The sequence below is a fragment of the Lynx canadensis genome, chromosome E3, assembly GCF_007474595.2.
Source record: "Lynx canadensis isolate LIC74 chromosome E3, mLynCan4.pri.v2, whole genome shotgun sequence".
Classification (NCBI taxonomy): domain Eukaryota; kingdom Metazoa; phylum Chordata; class Mammalia; order Carnivora; family Felidae; genus Lynx; species Lynx canadensis.
The window spans coordinates 35,684,222-35,707,386 of record NC_044318.1 but is presented as its reverse complement, the minus strand read 5'-3'; the positions used below and the strand labels follow the sequence as shown (position 1 = coordinate 35,707,386).

Below are 23,165 nucleotides of genomic sequence, written 5' to 3'. Positions count from 1 at the left end.
CCTGCGTGGCTCGCGAGACGGACTCATTCGGAGGCTGATCTCAGGCTGATGGCCCCTCGTGGTGGCTTAGCGAGGTCTTATGTCAGGGACCCGGGGCTGGTGAGGGTCTCATCCCACTGCGGTAGCTCAGGGAACCCCTAATCTCCCCTGGTGGTCACTGAGGATCAGAAACAACTTGCCGTTTTCATCCAAGGCATACACTGACGTCTGCCCCACGGACACCTGCTTCAGTCTCTGCTTGGGGGGGGACGGGATGTGGTACCAGCAGTCACCTGCAGCGAGCGCGAGGTCGGACTCAGGATGTAGCTGGGAGACTCCGATCCTGCCCACGAGCTCATAGACCGTGTGACCCCACCCCCTGCGGCTCACAGGGTCAAGGCAGGTGTGGCTGGCCTCCGTCCCCAGGCCAGCCAGGTCACACATGTGTGACGGGCCTGGCGTGAGCTGAGGGCCAATAGAGCGAGCCCCCCAGCATCCCACTCCGCCCAGGGCCCTCGGAGCCTGTGGCGGCTTCCAGACCGTGGGGTCCAAGGGGCCCATCTCAGAGTAGGGACACCAAGGAGCCCAGCCTGGCATGTGGTGGCCAGCCCATCCTGGGGCCACCACGCACAACCACCACACAGGCCCCCTGTCCTCGTGTGGACGGCAGCAACGTGCAGGCCGCCACCCCTCTGTAGGACCGCCTCGGGGCCAGCCTCCTCCATGCCAGACACTGTCTAGACAGCCAGCCAAGAGCAAGCCAGCCTGGCCTGCGCTCCCAGAGGGTCCCCTGAGTAGTTCCCTGTGCAGGGGGATGCAGGGCTGTCCTGAAGGGCAGGATGCGTGAAGAGCCCACAACCAGCAATGGCCGGGGAAGGGGGCTGAGGCTGGTGAAGGGCAGCTGTGAGGGACTGTCCCACCCCCTGGGCGAGAGTCCCCATCTGTCCTGGGAGGAGGGGGCATGGCTTCTGGTGACAGTCCTGGCTTGGCCCCCGCGCCTGGTCCCCAGGCAGCACTCAGTTGAACTGAACGTTAGGGGACCCATCTTCCTTCCCCCAGAATCGCAAGCACGTGCGGCCTCACCCCGACCAAACCCTGGCCGCCTCTCGTCCCCACGCACAACCGGTGGGGATCATTCTAGGGGGACAGCACTCACCGGCCGGCTGGGCAGGGGACACGGAGCCCCGGTAGAAGGCGGAGCCATCCCTGGCCACGGCCCACACCTGGTGGCAGGCCCCGATGGAGACAGAAGTGAAAGGCTGGTCAGTGCCCACGTGCAGCCAGGAGGAGCCCTGGAGATGGGAGCCAGAGGGGACACTGAGGGCTGCCCGGGCCTAACCTCTGCCCCTCCCCCTGCCCAAGGTCCCAGGTGAACTGGCAGCTCCTCAGGCCAACCTCAGCCTCAGCTCCCACTGCCCAGGGAACCTAGTGACCCCTAAGGGCCACATCCTGGGGCCGCCGGTCCCCGGGACTGTCCTGGGCAGGCCCCTGGAGGCCTGAGCCCAGCCGGACTTTGGTCCAGAGTTCTATTTTGCAAAGAATCCGCCAGAACCCCCAGAAGGGCCCAAGGGCTGGCAGGTGAGGCAGGGTGCTCACCGCGGGGTTGAGCTCAGACACACCCAGACGACACAGCACATCCCCCTTGTCACTGATGGCCCAGAGGGCGATGCTGTGCCCACTTCTGTTGGCACCTGGGCTCTCCGGGATGATGGACACATCCGCAAGGGCAAGAGGGCCCACCTCCAGCCAAGGCCCACTGGTCACCAGCTTGCACTTTCTGCAGTGGGAGACATCAGAGCCCCGGGTCTGATGCTGCAGGAAGCTCCCCTTCTGCCCACCCGGCCTCTGGGGCCCCTGAGGGGAGGGCCGCGACCACCCCCAGGGCCCACATGGGCACCCCTTTCCGCTGGGCAGGAATGAGGGGTCTGGAGAGGCCCCGCCCCACCCTGCCCTGCCCCCAGCCAGGCCTCCCATCCCCGACCTGCCTGTCCTGCTGGGAGCAGAATCTGCCAGTGACATTTCTCTTGTTTGTTCTTGAAAACAAACTCTTCAGAAACCAGAGAGCAGTTGGGAGCCCAAGGGCATTTCCTGGGCTGACATTTACTTTGATTCTGTTTCCCTCCCACCCTCTCTCTCCCTGGCGGCGGCTTTTCTTCCAAGGGGACTGGTGAGGGGGGGACCTGTAGGCGGGGACGAGGCCACGCCTCCCAGTTACCACTTTACCTAGCCCAGCACCTTCTCCTCACAAAATCCTTCATGGTTTTGTACCCGTGGTACGAACTGCAAGAGGAAGAAGCCCAAATCAAGACCACGTTGTGCAAGTTTCCAGAAAGTGACAATACTGCACACACACACACACACACACACACACACACGTTCTTTTTCCGCCCGTTAAAGGGCGGAGCCTGTGAGCCGCGGTGTGAGCGCAACAGGCAGCAGCTATCACAGGACACGAGGCTGATCCGTCAGACGCCTCCAGCTCGGCTGGGGCCTCCGGGGTTCAGGTCTCCCTGGGGTCAAGGTCCACGGGCCAGGATGTGGCAGCTGCCGAACCAGGGGGCTCTGAGTCCTCCTCACCACTGGGCCCACCAGAGCCCTTCTGGGGAACAGACGAGCTGAGGCCAAGAGGAGGGTCAGTCCAGGAGGCTCAGATGTGGCTGGAGGGGATGCCTGCGGGTTCGCCTGCCCCTGATGCCTGCCTGGTCGGCCCCGAGCCTGGTCCCGCTCAGAAGCCCTGGCTTGGGCTCCCACTGCTCCGCCTTCCACTTGGATGTGACTTGTGCACCGCAAAGGGCCTGCCGCCCACCAGTGCCATGTACCCACCGGCCACCAGGCCCCCCCCCCACCCCCGCTTTGCAGACTTGTCATCCACATCTCCCTTTGCCTCTCAGGACCGCACTGGCCTCACTCCACCCTTTGTTCAAGCTGCCCCTTCACCCAATACCTTCCTCCTGCCACCCCCACCCATCACCGGGTCCCTGGCTGGCCCTCCCGGAACGGACAAGCTGGGGGCTTAGGGAGCCAGGACGGCCCTCCCTGAGTCTATCTGCAGAACCAAGTGATCGGCCCCAAACCCTGCTGGCAGCTGAGGGGGGCATCCAGGGGTCTGCTCCTCGGCCACGCCCTGGGGCTTGTGGGGGGCCGGAGTGACCCAGGACAGCAGGGCAGGGATGCTGCGTGGCAGAGAGACGCTTACGCAGGGAAGTCACTGGCATACTGCCAGCCCTCCTGGTCGGTGCCCCCAGGAATGCTGAAGTCCACAGCCCAGTCAGAAACCTGCGGGGAGAGGCAGGTTAGCACAGGCGGCCCCCGGCCCTGGCCCCGGCCCCGGCCCGGAGCTCACCCAGGTCCACTGCAGGGACGGGGGCTTCGTGCTGGCCTTGGTGCGTTCCTGCAGCCCCGAGGCGTCGCTCCACATGTACCGGTCGGTGGGCAGACCCCTGTGTGGACAACAGGCGTGGTGGGGTCACATGAAGAGGAGAGAACGGCCAGCACCAGCTGGTGGCAGACAAGACGGGAGCTCCTGGGACATCTGCGTCGGAAGGGGTGAGGGGCAAAAACAGGGCTGCCCCAGGGCAGGATCTGCCCGAGGGCTGCGGTGCACTGTGGTCTGGGAGCCCACGTCTTCCCCCAAGAGATGTCACAGCCCCAGTACCTGTGAGCGAGAGGTGATCAAGTTGGCATGAGGTCACTAGGGTGGGCCCTAAACCAACATGACAGTGTCCTTACTGAGTTCAAACTTCCCGAATTGGGAAGGCGATGTGAACACAGCAGGGACATTACCACAAACCAAGGGATGCCTGTGCTCCAGGCTGGGAGGCTGGGAGCAGATCTTCCCTTGAGGCCCCCGGGATTAAGTGGCCCTGCCCGCACCTTGATTCCAGACCGCCCCCGCCAGCCTCCAGAACTGGGGGAGAGTCAACGTCCACTGTTTAAACTGCCCAGCGTGTCGTGCTTGGTGACGGCAGCTGAGCCGACCCAGACAGAGTGACAAGGGCACACGGTGGTGTCAGGCAGCTGGCCGTGAGGCTCAGGGGGCGGGAGCCGTGGCCCTCAGTGCGCATGGTGCCGCCCCGTCCCACTTCCTAAGGACCGAGGAGGAAGGGGGGACGCTACCCACAGCCCATGCGGAGGTTTCCAGGACGTATTTGGGCCACGGGTATCAACTGCCTTAGAAAAAGCTCACGCCCCAGTTTGCTGGGGTGGACAGGGAAACTCCCAAGTATTTACACACAAGGAAATCCCTCGAGCCGCTTGTACAACACCGTGAGGTCACGCACGATCTGCCTGTCCGAGGCTGAGCGGAGGGTAGATGTTGAGCTGGGTCGCCCTTGGGTATCGATCGGTGGGGCCATCACCGTCTTTACGTTCCCGCCGAGACTGTGGCTGAGGCTTACCTGCTGGAGTAGCCGGTGACGGGGTTCCAGCGCTGGTTCTCGTAGATGTAGACGCATTTCACGTCTGACTGTGTGTAGATGTTGCTGGTGCTGCTGGCCAGGCCTGGGGGGAGAGGAGGCTGACGGATGGGGACTCAGGCTTCCGTCAGAAGCACTGAAAGGGGCAGAGGAAGGACGGGGAGGGCCAGCAGAGAGGGGCTCACCGGGCTGCGGAGCGGATGTCCCAGGGGCTGGCCTGGGTTTCTCTCCCCATGATTATTCTGGGCTGTACACCCTCCAGGAGAACAACGTGAGGCACACTCAACCTCCCGCCCATGCCACCTTCTAGCTCTGGTCTTGGTCCCCCCCTTCTCTCCCTGTCTTCCCACTTAACCAGGCACCAGGCAGGTGGGGGGCCCCACCAGCTCCTTCTTTACTAAGACTCACATAATGTCTGTGAACCCCAATTTCCTCATTTGTAAAAATGGGGACAAACGTTAATTTCTGCCTCACAAATCAGGGTGCTGTTAAGCCTGGGAATGTGAAACTCCTGTGGTCTCAGTGGACCACAGCTGCTTCTACGGGACTGGCCACCCCTCACTGCAGGGCATGCGGGCTGTGGCATGGAATTTTCCACCTGAGGGTTTGCTTCCCGCCTCATCTCCCAGAACCAGACACAAGGCCCTTGCTTCCCAGAACTGGGGTGGGGGTGGGCAATAGGGGTTCAGCAAGCTCTCATGCCCTAAGGCACGACCCACCCATTCAGGGGCTAGAATTCTGAGACCCAGGCCCCAGGGCTGCCCCCAGTGTACCCTCAGGCCTCGTCTGTGAAATGAGGGGTGAAGGTAGCTGCCTTTCTAGAACCTTAAAGGACCCCGGCTCAACTGTGGGTGCAGGACCGAGGCAAGGTCTGGTCTTCAGCTCTCACACCTCATGGGTTGGCCACGGGACCATCCTTTGTGGAAGCTGGTGGCCGTGGTGAAGGTCACCCGTCAGCCAGCTGCCAGCGGAGAGTCAACACCGGGACAGTGGCTCCGGTGTGGGGTGGGGAAGCCAGATGGGCGGGGAGGGGACGGGCCGGGAAGGCCCGGGGAGCTGGCCGCCCTCACCTTGGAAGCAGCTGCCGCCGCCCGTGTAGACCCAGGCCGTGTGGTCGTAGCCGATGCCCCACACCACACCCTGGCCGTTGGCTTCCACCACCCGTAGGTGACCTCCCATCTGACGCCAGAACCTGGGAGCGAGGGGAGAGGGCAGGGAGAAGCGTGTCCCGGTGGCCTTGGCAGCCTCCTCCCCCTGCAGCCGTTTGCTCGGTCGCCTGCCTCGAATATCCCGTTTTTATTCATCTTCAATCCCCAAGTGGTGGACTTCCTGAGGGACGATGGCACCTGCCTGGTTTCCATTCGGTAGTGATCAGAGCTAACTCAGCCCCAGAGTCAGCAGGGCGGGGACCAAGCCAGCAGCCCTCACGTGACATGCCCCCTGGGGGCCTGGGACGGACATCTCATGGCAGAAAGCAGGGTCATCTCATCAGGATGAGCCACGACACGGGCCAGCACACTGAGGTGACAGTGCAGCCTCCCGGGTGGGCAAAGTACAGGCTGCTACCTGGGTCACCCTCCTGTGGGTCCATGTCCTGCTACTGTCACTGGAGGCAGTGTGACTTGTTCCTCCGGGTGCAACACACAGGGCCTCCAAGAACGGAGGACCAAAGGTGGACAGACTCATCCACTCTCCCCTCTCGAGCGGGGCCTCCTGGCCTCACCTACACTGGGCTCGGGGCCACCTAGAGGGGGCCCTAGGTCAGTGCGGGGAGCTAGGTACCCCCTGCTTCCCCACCTCAAATTCCGGGTGCCCCAGAACGGTGCCACCACCGCCCCCCCGTGGACGACCTGGTTCCGTCTCCTGGTTTTGAATGCCACCTACAGAGCCACCTCGCTCCCGGCCCCCAACACCTGCCTGAGCCCTGCCAAGTTTCCACTCCCCCTCGGGGTCCTCGAACAGGCCCAGGAAGACTCGAGACCTGGGAGCCAGACTGCGGTTCCCGCCCCGGTGGGCGGTGGGAGGCGAGGCCAGGGCGCGGCTGACTGACTCACATCTGGTCGCAGGGCAGCACGTGCTCGGGGGCCTCCAGGTTCGGGCTGGGCTCGCTCACGAAGATGTCCCCCTTGCAGGTGATGGACCAGATGGCCTGTGGGGAGGGGCGGCCGTGGACCCTCCGGCTCTCACAGCAGGACAGGTTAAGCAGGGCAAGCTGGTGTGGGGAGACGGTGGGTCACTGTTGGGAGGGGGGCGGCCGGCAGGCCGAGGCCAGGCTTCCCTGAGACCGCTGCCCACTGAGCCCGGACCATCGTCCGTGTAACCACTCACCCAGTCGTTCATGTCCTGCTCGGTGGCGGCGGCCAGACGCACAGGCCACCTCTGCCGGGTCCTCTCGGGGGTGTAAAGGGCGAAGGAGTGCTTGGTCTCGTTGAGCACGGGGACCAGCACGGTCACCTCATTGAGGAACACATGGATGTACTGTTCACAGAGGGTGGAGGGCGGGGCTGTCACCAGGGCACGGTGGCCCCGTGGGGCTGGGGGCACAGCGGACCTTCGGGCGGAGCCCCTGCCGCGGCGGACTGACCGGGGTGGTCTGGGTCACGGGTCACCCCTGATTCCACAGAGCCGGTCCCAGAGGCCCCCAGGGCCTGTGGGGTTTTAGCGGTGGGCTCTGGGACCAAGCAAGTTCTGCACGGAGGCCTAGTTCACGAGCAACCACATTAGTTACATTCTCCGTGTCCACAGGACCACCCTCGGCCCTGGCTGACTGGGTTCAAACCCCAGTCCTCGGAGGGCTGAGCGGCTCCACCTCTGAGGCTGATTTCTCCTCTGAAATGCCAGGGGCTGCCGGCGGCTCAGTGAGGCTGCAGCAGGGGGGGCCTCCACACCTGCCCCCCACTGCCGGGGCTGCTGTCACCACGGGCTGGACACGCCCCCCCCCCCACCCCCCCGCCGAGCACCTGGGGGGCCTGGGTCCCGGTCCCCGGTGTGCCCTTCTCACGGGACCCCCCACGCACCTTCTTCTCCTCGTGGACCACATAGTAGATGAAAAGGATGCTGTCCCGAGCCCCGTCGAGCCCCGTGAACTGCTCCAGGGCCACGCGGACGTCCACCCACTTGTGAGGCTTCCAGTCACACCACCACTGCAGGGCCCCCGTCTTCACCCACACCGACTGCGGCACGGGCCCCCAGCGCACGGGACAGAGTCACAAGCGGGCCCCGCGTGCACCCAGCTCCCCGACCTCCCGCAGTGACGGAGATGGTGCTCTCGTACACCCGACAGGTGCCGAGCCCACAAGCCAGGGTCGTCTATGCACAACCTCCTCGTTCTCAAACAGCCCGTGGCGGGGGTGGGGGGTGGCGGTGGCAGCGGGCACTGTTACCCCACGCTCTAGACAGGGAAGCTGAGGCTCGGGAAGGTGCTGTGCCTGACCCAGTGTCACAAAGCTCGTCGACTGCCCACCTGCTCACCTGCTCCACCGCCTGCTCGTAGTGCCGGAAGTTCTCCAGCTCCCGCTTGGTCCTCTCCGTGAGCTGCTGGAAGATCTGCTTCCGCCAGGCGGCGGTCTGGGCCGGCGTGATGGACAGGGACAGCGTCTGCATCGAGGGGGACAGGCCTGCAGGCCAGCGGAGCCTCAGAGCCAGGGCTTCTGTTTTTGTTTTTAACCAGCCTTTTCTGGCTGGAGAGCGATGAGCTCTGTAAAATGCCCCACAAGGGCGTGTGGGGGGCTCGGTCGCTTGGGCGTCCCACCCTTGATTTCGGCTCAGGTCATGATCCCAGGGTTGTGGGACCGAGCCCCGCCTGTAAAAGGCCACCACTGCCAGGGCAGGGAGAGGGGAAGGGGCGCCCTGCCCCGCTGGTCTCCGAAAGCTGCTGACAGGCCGGCTGGACCAGAGGGGGCGTCCAGGCAGGACATCGGGTCGGCTCCCCCAGCACGGAGCACCCTCTGGGGCGCTCGGCCCCCGGACACCTGTGCTCACCCGACTGGACGGTGAACCACTTGAGCACGGTGTGGGCCTCCACGGCGCAGTCTCCTCCTGACACCCAGGCCCAGAGGGGGTGGTCGTCGGCCCCGTAGGGCTCCTCCAAGCCCAGCGGGAGGAGCCCCAGCGAGGAGAGGCCAGTGGTCTCTGGAAAGCCAGCAGCTGAGCGGCCGGGTGCTCTCCTGGGCTCCTTCAGGTCAATATTGGTCCAGGGCAGTTCGGCCAGGGTGGAGGCCGGGCCAGGGCAAGGCTCCAGCCCCGGGGTCTGAATGGCAGGGCCAGCGACCTCCTCCTCGCCGGGCTCTGTGGTCCTGCCGGTGCCTGAGCCCGGGGCCAAGCTGTCCCTGGGCTTCCCGGGACTGTCTCCAGACTCTGCAGGGCCAGGCCGGTCTGGACCTGGTCTCTCGGCTTCTGAGGAGGCGTCCGTGTCGCTCGGTGCACAGGACTCACCACTGCCCCTCACCTCGTCGCCGAAGAAGCAGCCGGCACTGGGAACAAAAAGGGCAGACCCGTGACCCCTTCGAGGGAGGAACACGCGCTGCCGTGGGCAGGCCTGGCTCGTCCGCCATGACCCCGGGCGAGCCACAGCCACGCCGCCACGCGCCACACACGAACAGCTACCTCCCACGGAACTGGAGAAGCCAGGTCACATCCCAGGTCGATCAAATCATTGGCAGTCCTATTATTTTCTCACTGTGGCAAAGGACCTGTGACGGAAAACTGACCGTCTCAAATGATGCGGCATGCAATACACGTGCAATGTCGTGCGACCGCGACTACCTAGTGCCAGAACTCTGTCGTCACCCCCACACGGAAGGCCCGTACCCATTAAGGAGCCGCACTCCATACTCCTCTTTCCCTGCCCAAACCTCCAGGTTTAGGTAGAAACGGTATCATACAACACGCGATCTTTTGCGACTGGCCTCTCTCGCTTAGCACGATGATGTCACCGCTCACCCGTGTCGCGGCACAAATCAGTACCGCATCCCTTTTACTGCTGAAAAATATCCCGCTGTAGGGATAGGCCACATTTATTCCTTTATTCGTGGATGGACTTTGGAGTTGTTTTCACCTTTCTGCTGTCGCGAGTAACGCTTCTATAAACATTCACATCCGAATTTTTGTTTGAACCGTTTCCAGTTCTTCTGGGTGTATGTCGAGGAGGGCGAGCGCTGGGCCACAGGGGAATTCTAGCTTTAACTTCTTGAGCAACTGCCAGACTATTTTCCAAAGCAGCCACACCATTCTCTCCACATCTTGTCAACACCTGTTACCCCTTTCTTTTTTGACTGTAGCCCTCCTGGTGGGTGGGAAGGGGCATCTCGCTTTGGGTTCTGATTGGCATTTCCCTGGTGACAAATGACGCCAGGCATCTTTTTCTGTGTGCTTTGGAGAAACACCTATTCGAGTCCCTTGCCCTTTTTAAACTGAGTTGTCTTGTTGTTAGTTCTAAGAGTTCTTTATATATTCTAGATGCTAGGTTCTTGTCAAATGTATGATTTGCAAATATTTCCTCCCACTCTGTGGATGGTCTCTTCCCTTTCCTGGTAGTATCCTTTGATGCACAAAGGGTTTTCATTTTGATGAAATTCTGGTTGATCTATTTTTTTTTTTTTTCCTTTGGGTTCTGTGGTTTCTGGTCACATTAAAGAAGCCATTGCCAGACCCTAGGTTGGGCGTCTGTAGTTTTGAAAGCTTCTCAGCTGATTCCAATATTTAAGAGCTACCAGCTGAGAGCCTAAACCCTCAGGTAAATGAGGAAGGCGCAGCCCGGCCGGTCTCCGGCCCTCTCAGCAGAGTGAGGACGGCCATGCTGGGGGAGCAAAGGGGTGTGGACCAGGGTCTGGGCAGGGCCCACGCTGCAGACAGGAATGTGGCCAGCTGTGGAGCACTGTACCAAGGGTTCCCGTGCCATAGGACCAGGCAGGTAAGCACTTCGGGCAATCGTGTTACGGAGCCAAGGCGTCCCCAGCTGAGCTGCTAAGTCATCTGCCGGCACTGAACGCCAGAGGCCAGAGCTGGGACTCATCCCCTCTCTACCCCCGTGGCACTCAAAACTGTAGCAGCGGCAAGCCTGGGACCTTGTGTCTAACGCAAAACCTACTGAAACAGAAGCCCGGGGGCTGGGGCCTGGCCATCTGGGTGGGAACAAGGCCTCCAGGCATTTCTGGTGCCCGCCCAAGTTTGAGAGCCCTGCTGTAGACTGGAGAGAGCCCCAGTCTTCTTCCCTGTGGTCCTCTGACGGAGGGGTCTTTGCCTGCACCCCACGAAGAAGTCGTTTCTGTCCGAGACCTTGAGACTTTGGAACCAGTGGATCAGCCCTGTTCAGGGCCGACCCCTGGCTCCAACATGGACAACCTCACCCACCTGCCACCTCCAGCAAGCCTGCTCCCATGCGCCACCCTCGGGCTGAGCAGGGGCACTGGGAGCAGGAAGGAGGAGACCTCACAGGCCATGGCTCTTGTGGGCCGAACCTGGTTCTTCCCTGCCTGGGACAAGGCCCAGCACCCCACTGAGAGGCCACCGACGGCCCTTCCCGACCCGACCTCTCCATGCCCTGCTGCCCTTGGGATCACCTGAGGAGACTCGATGAGCTACCAGAGCGTGACCGGTCACACTCTCGGCTGGCGACGATGGCCTTCCATGTTTTCCCACTGAGCTCGCTCTGGGTGACACCCTGACGGAAGTATATGGCCCGGTCCTCACAGCCAATGCCCCACACCTGGCAGAGAGAGGGACTGCTGGGTGGGAGGCCAGCACAGACCCTTTCTGGGGTGTGAGGGGAGGGCAAGGAGTAGGGGACAGCACCCTAAGGCTGGAGGACATGTCTGCAAATGCAGGCAGGAGCCCCCGGCCTTATGCGCGGTCGGGTGCGCATGTGCACATGAGTGTTAGGGCCCGGAGGACGATGGGGTGGATGTGGGGTGTGTGCACAAGTCAGACACAGGGAGCAGAGGCCAGAGAGGACCGGGGAGGGCACGGCACCAAGCTCAGGAGAAGCAGGGACCCTGTCCTGGCTCCCCAACCTCAGGCAGACCCTGGGCTTTGGGGCAACAGAGTCCAGGTGAGGTGCTGATGCCACTGGGTGCTGTGCCGGCACACAGCGTCCACCCAGGCCCCCGGCTTCTGAGTAGCCCCTGGTGGGAGGACAGCTGTTCCCCAACTGCGCCCAGAGAAGGGTCTGGGTCTTTTTAAAGATGCAAAATAGGAGCGCCCGGGTGACTCAGTGGGTCAAGTGTCTGACTCCTGACTTCCGCTCACGTCACGATCTCATGGTTTCGTGAATTCAAGCCCCGCGTCAGGCTCCGTGTGGACAGTGTGGAACCTGCTTGGAATTCTCTCTCTCTCTGCCCCTCCCCCGCTCGGGCTGTCTCTCTCAAAATAAATAAACTGAAAAAAAATTAAAGATGCAAAACAACCTCCTTGACTCTGACCTCCTTTTCAATGAGAAAGGAAGCTGGGCAGGCATCCTCCTGCTCTCCACCTGCAGGCACGAAGGAGGGCGTGCCGAGCAGCTGGGGGGCCCGGGGAGCAGCCCGTTTTGGGCCCTGGCCTGCAGGGGTGCCTACGGGAGTGTCTACGGGGCTGCATCCGCCCAGGGTGGTCCCAGTGGCCTTGCTGGGAGGGCTGCGGTGTCTCCAGGCTGGCCTCCGTCCTCAGCCCCCACGTGCACTAGCTGGAGCCCGTCTGGCCCCTGGCCGCTGTGTGCCCAGCTGACTGGGGTGGGGGGGGGGGAGGACAGCGAGGGGGCCCAGGGGAGGCCAGCACCCCTGCCCTGGGAAGAGCTTCTAGGGCGGTGCGTTGGGACACAGGGAGTCTGAAAAGCAGCCAAGCCTCCTTCTCTACCAGGAAACACACTCTGCGGGGACGTTTAGGAGATGCCGCACCCATCAACTTGGGAAGATCACTTTCACTCTTCACTTACTGAGTGGATTTTGCCCAAATACTTCTCGGCAAAACCCCTCAAGTCTCCAGGATGTGCTCCCCACGACTGCTCTGCGGAGGGGCCTGGGATGAGCAGGGGCTCTGGGACCCTGGGCAGAGCTAGCCCCCCCCGGGTGCCCCTGCAGGCGGGAAGCCTCAGGAGGTGCTGGCACCCCTCCCCCCACCCGTGCAGGCATCACGAGCAGGCCTGGCTGGAAGGGGCGGCAGGAAGCATCAGGAGCCCCTGCTCTGAGACAGACCCCTGCTGTGTACGAACTGCTGACCCTGGCCGTTGGGACCCACAGCTCAGCGTCACACGCACACCTGGTCATTCAGCCCCACGTTCACCATCGTCATTTCTCCGACCATCTCGATCCAGCTGGTGCCACAGGGGTTGTGCGAGTTGATGCCTCTTCGGAACCACACCTAGGAAGGTCAGAACCAAACACACCCCCTTGGAGGGCCGCTGAACGAGATTAATTTTTAAAGGTTCTGGAAGGACCAATGAATAATTTGGTCCTCTGGTCTCTGGCTCATGGCCACAAATGAGCACAGCACATCACTGAGAGAGATGTCATCTGTGTCCCTCTTCCCCATACCTCCCGCTGCACCTCCTTCTGAGCGTGGCACTGTCCCACAGGGCTGAGGGTCACCTGCCCCCAGCCACACCTGTCCTAGCGGCTTCCTGTCTATTCTCTGGCAGAGGGCATTGCCCCTCCGGGAGACAAGGCTGCCTGAATCTTTCAAGAACCTTCTCTCTACCAGCTCAGCACCTCTTGGCACCAGGCAGGAGCAGCAGGTGCCCACTGTTGCACAGAGCTGGGGGGTGGGACTTCTCCTGGGCGGTGTCTGGTGGGGGGTGGCACGCACCACATCTCGAATGCAGACACTGACCCGTGAGCCTGACTAGAGACATCTCACCCCCATGGACCGCAGTGTAATCCTCATGCCCCACCCTTGGAAAATACCATTTTGTCTGGTCAAGTTTGCCCCTATGTAATGAACCACACAATTCCTGAGGTGGGATGGGGGGAGGTGACCGGTTAAATGAGAAACCCTAAAATCGCTTTTATGAAACATTCTAGGATGACTAAAATGTCTCCTTGACCCAAAGAAAGTCTGCACAAATATTTGTCTGAAGACTGAGCAAACTGCGGATATAAATAAGATTTCCTGCTCATTGAATTCATCGTTCTCAGAGGGGCTTAGTAAGTTGCGGTCTCTGGGAAGTGGATACTTTGGGTGATCTGTACTTTCTCAGGCTGGGGGATGGCCCGAGGCTCAGGGACCTTCTGCATGGACACAGACTCAGACATGTGGGGGTTCTGCCCCCTTGGACAATGCTACCGATGCCTGGGAGGTGGGGTCGGAAACACCACGGAAGCAACCTGAAATCTCATTTCACTGGACTTGTCTCTGATGACGTAAAAACGAGCACTGGATGGGATCAAAAGGATTCAAATGACAGAAGGTTCCAGAAAATTGGCACTGGACTATGAAACGTTACAGCGTACTGAATGATAAAGACAGTTGTTCTGCAGCCAGTACGGGGGCATGGGTACATCGTGGAGCTCACCACGGCCTTCAACCCCAGATAAACGCACGCTGCTTGGCTGGATTTGTTCTAAAGGGTTTAGACCGCACTAGCAAGAGTAACCACACAGCCCTCAACGTTAGGTGAGCCCTCGATTCGATTCCCATGTGGGCCAGTGATGCCTTTAAAAGTAAAGGAAGAGGGGCGCCTGGGTGGCGCAGTCGGTTAAGCGTCCGACTTCAGCCAGGTCACGATCTCGCGGTCCGTGAGTTCGAGCCCCGCGTCGGGCTCTGGGCTGACGGCTCGGAGCCTGGAGCCTGTTTCCGATTCTGTGTCTCCCTCTCTCTCTGCCCCTCCCCCGTTCATGCTCTGTCTCTCTCTGTCCCAAAAATAAATAAACGTTGAAAAAAAAAAAAATTAAAAAAAAAAAAAAAGTAAAGGAAGAAAGAAAATAAAGAAATTAAACAGAGCCCTCGGCCCCAGCCCCCAGCAACCCTGTCTTACTTTCCGGTCCTTGGTGATGGCCCAGACCACGCTGACTCCCACGGAGACGTGCATGATCCCATTTTCAGATGTGGGAGGCTCCACTATGGACCAGGAACTTCCTACCCGGCCCCAGAAGAAAGAGCAGGCGGCCCTCGTCAGCAAGAGCGCTGGGGAGAAGAGTGGGCGTCCCCCTGCCTCTCCCTGTATGGGGCGTAGGGCTGCCCACCTTTGGGATTGTTCCTGTTGATTCCTTCCCGGACCAAGGCCTGCCCCTCCCAGAGCGTGACCCACAGGAGGTCGTGGGGCCCACAGCTGATCTGTACCGCCTCCCCTGGGGTGTCCATGAGGGACCACGATGAGCCTTCAGGGTTGGGGTGGCTGACATCCTCTCTGTACCACACCTGGGTGGCGGAGAAACCCACGGCAGGGTCAGGCGGGGCCCGGCCAGGGCTCCGGGTCAGGCTTACAGCCCAAGCCTGACTATGCTTGCACGAGTATGTGCACAGGCCAGGCGTGGAGTCTCTGGGAGCCAGGGGGCCCTGACTGTCCAGACTCGCTCTCTCTGGCCCCACTGCCATCGGAATCCTCATGCCAGATTAGATGGCCCCCAACCGCTGCTAAAAAAAATGCCACCCGGGGTTTCAGCCATCCTGGCTTTGGAACATCTGCTTTCAAGAACCCCTTTCCCATTCACCTCCGGTCCCAGGGAGACCTCTGGCCCCATCCAGCCCCAGGGGTCCTATGCCCCCTAGTGGCGATGCACTCTCAGTACACTGAATCTAGGGGAGCGGGGGGTGGGGGGGGTCCCTGGTGGTGAACCGGCAAAACCCCTAAATCCCTTTCATAGGAATGTGTAAAATATCCACTTCTTTTTTCCCTTAACTTGGAGACAACAAGTGTAACAAAATATTTAAGACTGAGCCACCTGTTCACATCGTCCAAACCGTTTGGCTCACCTCACCTGGAAGGGGCTTCTCGTTGCCAAGTGGTCCAGGAGGGTGGGACCCCTCCCAGGCTGTCTCCATACTGGGGACCACGGCCTCCCAACCCTTACGCCTCTCCCTCACAGCCCACCCCTGGGCAGCCTCCATTCTGCTACCTGCTGGTTTGGGGGCCCCTCAGTCTCTCTAGCTTCTCCTGGAGCCCAGGGTCCTAGTCAGACCCTTATGGCCCTCAGGAGTGCAGCAGGGCTGTGGCTGACAGTCAGCACGGAGCGACCACAAGCGCTGCTCTCACGCCCCTGTTCTCCCCTCTCTCTGCGCCCAGGTGCTCATGGACCCTCAACGGGGGCTCTGTCCCAGCCAGCTCCCTACCACCTTTCAGCACGGCTCAGAAAACAAACAACTGTGGGTTGAGCTATGCCCAGGCCAAACAAGAGTCCAGAGGTAAGTAAGCCTGATAAAAACCTACTGTGATTATTCCAAGGCCAACCAGAAAATCGTGGTGAACTTGTGGTAAAGGGTACGGACTGGACAAAGTCTGCTCTAAAACCACAGCTAAAGTGCTGAGTCACCTGCATGAAGGACCACCTATGTCACTACTGCCAGCGGGAGCTGGCCTTACTCCTTGGTTCATAAACTTCCCGAGAGAAGAATCTCCTCTTCTCTCTAAATATCCAGCCACCCAGCCTCTGACCTCCCCACATACCCGTCTACCTACTCACCCATCTATCCACCCACCCACGCACCCACCTACCCATCATCCATCCACCTACCCACTCAGCCATCCGTACAGCCATCTACTCCCCACACGCCCATTTATCCACCTGTCCATTCACCTCTCCACATAACCACCTGACCCCCATTCACGATACTATTGGAGACTGCTGTGCGGGAACCACCCGAAGGGAGTTGGCAGGGAACTCAGAATCTGAGGAGACAACACTGAGGACATCTGAGCTCAGGGTGGGCACTGATCAATGCTCTGGGGGCACAGAGAAGGGATAGGCCAGGGCCAGGCACGGGGTGGGAGGTCAGAAGCTTTGAGGAGGAGGAGGACCAAGTGGGTCCACAGAACCGCAGGATTCACAGGAGGGGTTACTGTGGGGACCCTACTAACATGGCTCCTCGCCTGCTCAGGGCGGTCCCAGCTGCAGGGACAGGCGGCGAGGAGCGGAGAAGGGCTCAGGGGCAACCCCCGCCCCTAGCTTCCACCTTCGGCCCGGAAGGCCAGTTTGTCTCCTGCCTGCTCCTTCCGGTGGCTGGCCTCCCCCAGCCACCTCCCATCCTAGGACACAGGGGGACACGGGCCTTACCTTTCCCTGCAGAGACACGGCCCATACGGACAGGCGGCCCACAGGCTCGTCTGTGATTTCCCACCCCCCCACAGAGAGGTCATTGAAGGGGTCGGGCAGTTGCTCGGGGTCATCCTTCGAAGGGATCTGAAACGAGCAGGCATGTGGCAGAGGCGGTCACGACCCGTGGGCACCCGGGCCAGGAGATGGCGGTGTTCCCCTCCTGGTGGACACCCGAGTGCTCGGCCCCCCTCCAACGCTCCCCGCTACCTTCCCCCAGCACGCTGCCCTCTGTTCTCCAGCTCAGCCCGCCCACAACTGCCTGACTCCACAGAGAAGCCAGCGAGCCAGCATCAGGACAGCGAGCTCCCGGCCCTGGGTCCCATCTGCCCAGGCCTCCCTCTGTGGGCCACTAGGCCTGGGGCTGCTACCCCCGAGGGCCCACTCGGGCTGCTCCAGTGTGGAAGGCAGACGTACAGGCAAGGTCTCGGCTCTGTGCTTTGCAGTGACCTGACTGCCGTGACCCTGTACCCCCACCTAGAAGGGGGCCGATCGCAGAACCTGGCCCTGTTCTCTGGGCGGCTGCTCCCAAGGCAAGGGGATGGCAGGCTGGACTAGCGGCCCCACCTCAAAGCAGGATCCCTCCAGAAAGGTCTGGCGAGGGCCCAAGGCCCTCCTCTCATTCAAGGCCACATAGGACCCCAATCCAGGCCTCACATCCCCGAACTGGGAGGTTTCTGGGGTCACGGGAACAACCCAAGAGCCAGAGTGGCTCCTGTGGGGGTTGGGGGAGGAAGAAGGGCACACACTGTGCCTCAGTCTGGGGCAGGAGAGCCTGGAGACCAGGGTCAGGTCAAGTTCTGTGCTGTCCCGGGCCACAGTCTAGTCCGGCTTCCTCTGTGGCCAACTCCCAGCCAAGAGCGCACTCAGCACCACAGTGTTCTTGGGACAGGAGGTGAGTCAAAGGCCAGGTCCCAGGGTGGCATGGTACGCCCTGCCCGGAGGAGGGGTGGGCGGGGATGAGGGTCCCACGGGACCCTCCCAACCGTGGGACTGCTGTCCAACCCTGCCCCCCGCCCCGGCCACACTCAGGCATCGACCTTGGCCCAGGCGTCCCGGGACTCGTATCTCCTGTACCGGATCCACCTGCGCCGCCGCACACAAGAATTCCACTTCTTGTCTCTCGTGTAGGTGGCGGGGAAGTCGATGGCGTACGTCCACCCCTGAAATACCAAGCAGGGGGTGGCTCTGTCAGGCTCCTGGGGAAGGAAGGAAACAGCTGGGGATGGGGTTGGGGGGAGCGGGGTAGAAGAGAGGGAGGGGGACAGTGGTAGGGCCCCGAGTGCCCAGCCCCTCGTATCCCGAGCAGGAACATGCAGGGCACCAGCTGAGGGTGGACGCTGGGGCACCGGGGACAGCACCGGGGGGCACGGGGTCCTTCCCCACAGGGGAGCCGCGGCAGGAATGGAATTCACCTACCCCTTTCTCGGTGGGTTCCCCTCCAAAGTTCTCGTCCACGTACCAGTCCGACTCCCACACCCAGTGCGGCGAGGGCAGCGCCACCCCGTCCAGCGGCCGGTGCTGGAGCCCACTCACGTCACTCCACTGCCAGCGGTCGCTGGGCAGGAGCTTCTCACAGAAGCCGCCCACGGGGTTCCAGCGCTGAGGGCCGGGAAGCAGACACAAGGCCTTAGGCCTGCTGCCGGCCTGGGGTGGCGGGGACCTCTCCGTGACGAGCAGGACCCTGCCAGTAGGGCCCCCCTGCAGAGATCTCCAGGATGGGAAGTGAGCAGGGGGTCTGCCTGGAACTCAGGGATCAGAGCCTCCCACGGCTCATCACCAAGCGCCAGCACGTCAGCAGCTCCCCAAAGGGCAAACAACCTGCCGTGGGACACAGGGCCCCGAGGGGCAGCCGGTAGGGGTCATGGCCCTGTCCCAGGCTCCAGGAAACTACCCGGAGCCCACCTTGTGCAGACCTGGCCAGCCTGCCTTGATAAGGACACAACAGGGGGTCTGGCCCCAAAGGCCCTGGATGCTGGACAACTCAGATGTTAAGCAGAATGAAGGAAACGAATGTGGGGCTTGGCCACGAGCGTGGGGCAGGGCGATCTCCTTCCCGGCAGACCAACCAACTGAGCCGCCCAAACCCACGCGACTCCACCTGGTTCTCATAGGCCTCCTCCCGGCGGCGGATGGGGACGTCGCTGGCGCACACGTACACGTAGACCTGGTTGTCACAGGCGATGCCCCAGCAGCACTGCGTGGCCGCGCTGACGCGCTTGAACTCCAGCTGGCTGTCCTTGCAGGGCTCCCAGTACTGCCCAGCCGTGGAGAGTGTGTGCACCTTCCCGAAGAGATCCACCGCCCACAGCGCCGAGTTGGGCATGGCAGCGGATAACCGAGGGAGAACTGGTGGCAGGAGGCCAAGGTCAGTGTGGGCAGCCAGTCCTGGCTTCCAGTCTAGGGCCCTTCTTCTTCTTCTTCTTCTTTTTTTTTTTTTTTTTAATGTTTATTTATTTAGAGAGAGAAAGAGGGAGAGAGAGAATCTTGAGCAGGCTCCGTGCTGTCAGCACAGAGCCCAACACAGGGCTCGAACTCACGAACTGTGAGAGCATGACCTGAGCTGAAATCAAGAGCCTGAAGCTTTAACCAACTGAGCCACCCAGGTGCCCCCAGGACCCGTATTTGTTCTTTGTTCTTTTTTTCCCTCTAATTATGGGGATTATTTTCAAACATACAAAAAATATACAGAGGAAAAAAAATGTAACATTGAAGTTATCTATTTCCCCAAATTTAACGGGTATTATCATTTGATCATATTTCCTCCACACCTTTCTTGTCTCTAAAAGAATAAGTGAAGGGGCGCCTGGGTCGCCCAGTCGGTTAAGCGTCGGACTTCGGCTCAGGTCATAATCTCACGGCTCGTGGGTTCGAGCCCCGCATTGGGCTCTGTGCTGACAGCTCAGAGCCTGGAGCCTGCTTCGGATTCTGTGTCTCCCTCTTTCTCTGCCCCTCCCCGCTTGTGCTCTCTTTCTCTCGAAAATAAATAGACATTTAATAATAATAATAAAAAAGAATAAGTGAAAAGTTACAGATTTAGTTCAGTCTTACACCCATGGATGCCTCCCCGGGAAGCCTCTGCCCCACGGTGGGCAGGTCCCCTCGTTTATGTGGGTCCCACAGTGACAATCCTAGGTGGGGGTGGTGAAAGCATCCCCACAGCCACAGTCCCGCGGGAGGCCTACGGCTGTGTGGTGGGGATGTGAGGGTCCTGTCTACGACCCCCTGTGTGACCACCCTCTCCTGGCCGAGCCCTCTCCATCTGCCATCCTCCACTCCTGCCGCCTTTTTCTGTCCTCTTTCTGCTCCGTAGGCGGTGGGCAAGGTGACCGGTAAGCTCTGTGGCCACCCCCACGCCTCCAGGACGTACCGTGCTGGTGCTCCCTGGGGCCTGACTCCCGGAGCCTGGCTTCCGGTAGGGAAAGCCTCCGACCAGGGCAGGGCCACGAGGTCTGGGATGACAGCAGGCCTGGGGAGTGGCAGCGGGAAGCTCGGCCTGACACCACCCCAAGGCCAGGAAGGAGGCAAGAGCTGCTAGGAGACAGCATCCCACCCTCACGGGAGGCTGCTAGGCCGGGCTGTTCCGCTCCTGCCAGCACACCAGAGGCTGTGGGCGCTTCAGACAGCACAACTCGATGACACAGATGCAAAGCGTCTGAGAACAAGAGCATCTGCTACAGGCAAATAGGCTCTTTTGGAACAAAGCGTGTCTTACGAACACCAAGAAGAAAGTGCGGGCTGAGAAGGAAGAAACCAAGGGATGAGGAAGAAGGGAAGCAGAAGGAACAAGAGGGGCGCGCGGGTGGCTCAGTCGGTTAAGCATCCTACTTCGGCTCAGATCATGATCCTGCGGTTTGAGAGTTCAAGCCCCGCGTCGGGTTGTGTGCTGACAGCTTGGAGCCTGGAGCCTGCTTCGGATTCTGGGTCTCCCTCTTTCTCTCTCTGCCCCTCCCCAGCTCTCTCTCAAAAATAAATAAATATTAAAAAAATAAATAAAAAAGAGGGAGCGGGAGCCAAGCTTTATGAAACATCCCAGAATCCCGACCTTTCCGCCTTGGCACCAAGGCTCAGCCAAACGTACGGGCAGTCATGACACCAGCCTTCTGGAGCCATCTGAAAACTGGTATCTGTGTCCAGGTGGAAGAGCTGCAAGGCACCCCCTCTTGACCCCTGCCTGGCCCAGCCTGAGGGTCCACTACCTGCCTCTGGCATCTACGCTGTGACTAAAAGTGCCCAGAGCCACACCCTGGACCCTGACTGTTGGAATCTGGGTCCTGGCTCCATCGCTTTCTGGCACCACCCAGAGTCGACTAACCTCTCCATGCCTCAGTTTCTCAATCTTGTAAAAGGCGGAAGGGAACACCGACCTACTTACAAAGTTGTTGTGAGATTTACGTGAAATCATACAGGTGTAGAGCCTGTGATAGATCATGCTCAGTACTCAGCCAGAGCTCAATGGGCATTATTGGCATTGTTTTACTACTTGGCATTTGCGACCACAAACTCCGACTTATCTCCTATCTCGTAGAAAACAGACAAAATCAAAGCCCTTTCTCTTCAACCTGAGCCTTTAGTCTCTTCATTTCCTTAGCACTTAACAGCGATCTGCACATAGTGGCTGTTCAACCAAAGTTTACGGATTATCACGGCCACCTACATCCACTAGATTGCCATCTTCCTAGGCTAGGACGGAAATACTGCTTCAGGTAAGCCGAATGCCATCGATTACTTAAGGTTTAAAGTAAGGTCATAATAGGTGGCAAGGCTGGTGATAAAACTAAAGACCAGGAGTAGAAAAGATGGTGGGTGGAGGGGTGCTTACTGTGTAACGCGTTAAACTTGGCTGTGTGTCTGAATATCCTCATCATAAATTGTTGGGGGGAAAAGTAAGAATTTTGGAGGTGAAGGGAATTTGGTTCTTATGATGTCAGTTTAATATATAGCCACTCTTGAAAGCTATCTCTCAGCTGACGGTCCACATTATAAGAAACCAGTGAAGTCAGGCTACCTGTGGGTTGAGCTCAATGAATAGTGACTTTGACTTGTATTTAATACACTTCCCTTCAGAGAAATGACTAAGCAGTAATTTCCACACAGACATAATTGAACCTTCCGGGCAGCTAACAAAAGACTCTGCTGCAGAGAAAGGACAGGAATGGGGGTTATGTTTGCAGACTCCCTTCAGAGTGGACACCCAGGCACCATCATTTCCCAGCCAAAGATGACAGCGGTGAATATCCTTGGCCAGCCTCACCCCCTTTCTGCTCTTGCCAGGATGCTACCCCAACTCCTCATATACCACTTCCTGGCTGTGAGGTAACCACATAACCAATCCAGGGACACTGGGTCACTGGGTCAGAGGACTCTTGAAAGGAAAAGCAGGTTTGAGCATTAAGTCTCTTGATTCTGGGATCCTGGGACTCCTTTGTCTTGTAGGGGTAGAGAGAACACTATCCAAGAAAGCAACTTCAGATTCACCAAGAACTTTTGCACAATGAATTCCAACTGGACCTTCAGTCATTCCACTAAGAAGACCTGCTCACCACCCTCAGAGCCACCTGCCTTTCTGAACAGGTTTATTAATAGATCCCTTCGGAGGCCAAAAGGTCCCCAAGGGAAGGTGGGGGTGGGGGGAGTAGGGCGAGGGTATGGTAGAAGGAGGGACACAAGGGACCAAGAGAGCTCTTGAAGCATCTATGTCCCTGACTCTGCCTTAGGACTCCTTCCTGAAAGGTTTCCTGTTGGGTATTCTATTACATCCTGTCACTCCCACCCTCTGTACAAACACAGGGAGTCTGGCTACTGAGGTTGCTTACTGCCAGCCACTTGCAGGGGCTGTTGGAAAGCGACAACAGGGTCCAAAGACGCGGGAGAAAATAGCAGGACGTGCACGGTAGTTGAGTCCTTCCTGAAGCAGGGTCCACCGGTCGCACTGGCCAGGAGATGCCCTGAGCCTGCAGTTTCGGGATGAACCCCACCCCATTCCACTACCACCACCACCCCCCCCCCCGCGATGATCGCGGTCATCAACCATCGCGGGCATGGTTTCATTCGGCTGTATGCACTTAGGCGACAGGTGGGCCCCCTGTCCAGCCACCAGTAGCACAGTCGGAGCGCCCGGCCCTCACCATCTGCCCTTGCTAATCCCACGACAAGCTGATTTGCTCCTACCGCTGCCTACAGGAGGGACAGACGGTCTCTTTGCAGCTCGACCCCCTAAACCCGCAGGCTCCAGGAATCACTCCAGCGCAGAGACTGGGGTGGAAGCGTCAGCGGGTGTTCCGGGGGACGGCGACGGCGCCCGGCACGGTGTGCAGGAAGGCGCACCTGCACAACCTCTCCCACCCTTCGGGTGTCAGGGGCAAACGCAGCCGCGGGGGAGGAGGCGCCGCTGCCCTCCGCCGCCTCAACCTGTCCGGAGAGGCCGGGGTGCCCATCCCACCGGCCCGACCCGCCGCCGCACTCACCTGGGCTGGCGCCCGGCGGGCGGGGTGGCGGCGATCGCTCCTCCGCTGCCGGGCTAGCGGGCCGGCCCTCCCCCGGCTGCCGG

The 23,165-nt window shown here is 60.2% G+C and overlaps 1 protein-coding gene across 4 annotated transcripts in view; it reads right to left on the bottom strand.

Moving 5' to 3' along the window:
* The window catches only part of TECPR1 (tectonin beta-propeller repeat containing 1), a 25,703-nt gene extending 2,538 nt beyond the window's left edge, over positions 1–23,165 (bottom strand). The window contains exons 1-22 of one of the 4 annotated variants that reach the window (XM_030300805.1): positions 23,083–23,165; positions 18,717–19,038; positions 18,035–18,217; positions 17,656–17,778; positions 16,577–16,702; positions 14,549–14,723; positions 14,341–14,441; positions 12,627–12,728; positions 10,955–11,100; positions 8,376–8,866; positions 7,866–8,011; positions 7,412–7,567; positions 6,723–6,872; positions 6,449–6,606; positions 5,465–5,586; positions 4,377–4,479; positions 3,323–3,419; positions 3,176–3,255; positions 2,203–2,259; positions 1,576–1,756; positions 1,136–1,271; positions 180–272 (exon numbers count right to left, since the gene is read on the bottom strand). In XM_030300805.1, the coding sequence (XP_030156665.1) occupies positions 180–272; positions 1,136–1,271; positions 1,576–1,756; positions 2,203–2,259; positions 3,176–3,255; positions 3,323–3,419; positions 4,377–4,479; positions 5,465–5,586; positions 6,449–6,606; positions 6,723–6,872; positions 7,412–7,567; positions 7,866–8,011; positions 8,376–8,866; positions 10,955–11,100; positions 12,627–12,728; positions 14,341–14,441; positions 14,549–14,723; positions 16,577–16,702; positions 17,656–17,778; positions 18,035–18,217; positions 18,717–18,941 (3,151 nt within the window). In that variant the 5' untranslated portion in view covers positions 18,942–19,038; positions 23,083–23,165. Of the gene's footprint in view, positions 1–179; positions 273–1,135; positions 1,272–1,575; positions 1,757–2,202; positions 2,260–3,175; positions 3,256–3,322; positions 3,420–4,376; positions 4,480–5,464; positions 5,587–6,448; positions 6,607–6,722; positions 6,873–7,411; positions 7,568–7,865; positions 8,012–8,375; positions 8,867–10,954; positions 11,101–12,626; positions 12,729–14,340; positions 14,442–14,548; positions 14,724–16,576; positions 16,703–17,655; positions 17,779–18,034; positions 18,218–18,716; positions 19,042–23,082 lie in introns of all 4 variants that reach the window. The other 3 variants (XM_030300804.1, XM_030300806.1, XM_032591536.1) reach the window with 3 other exon arrangements.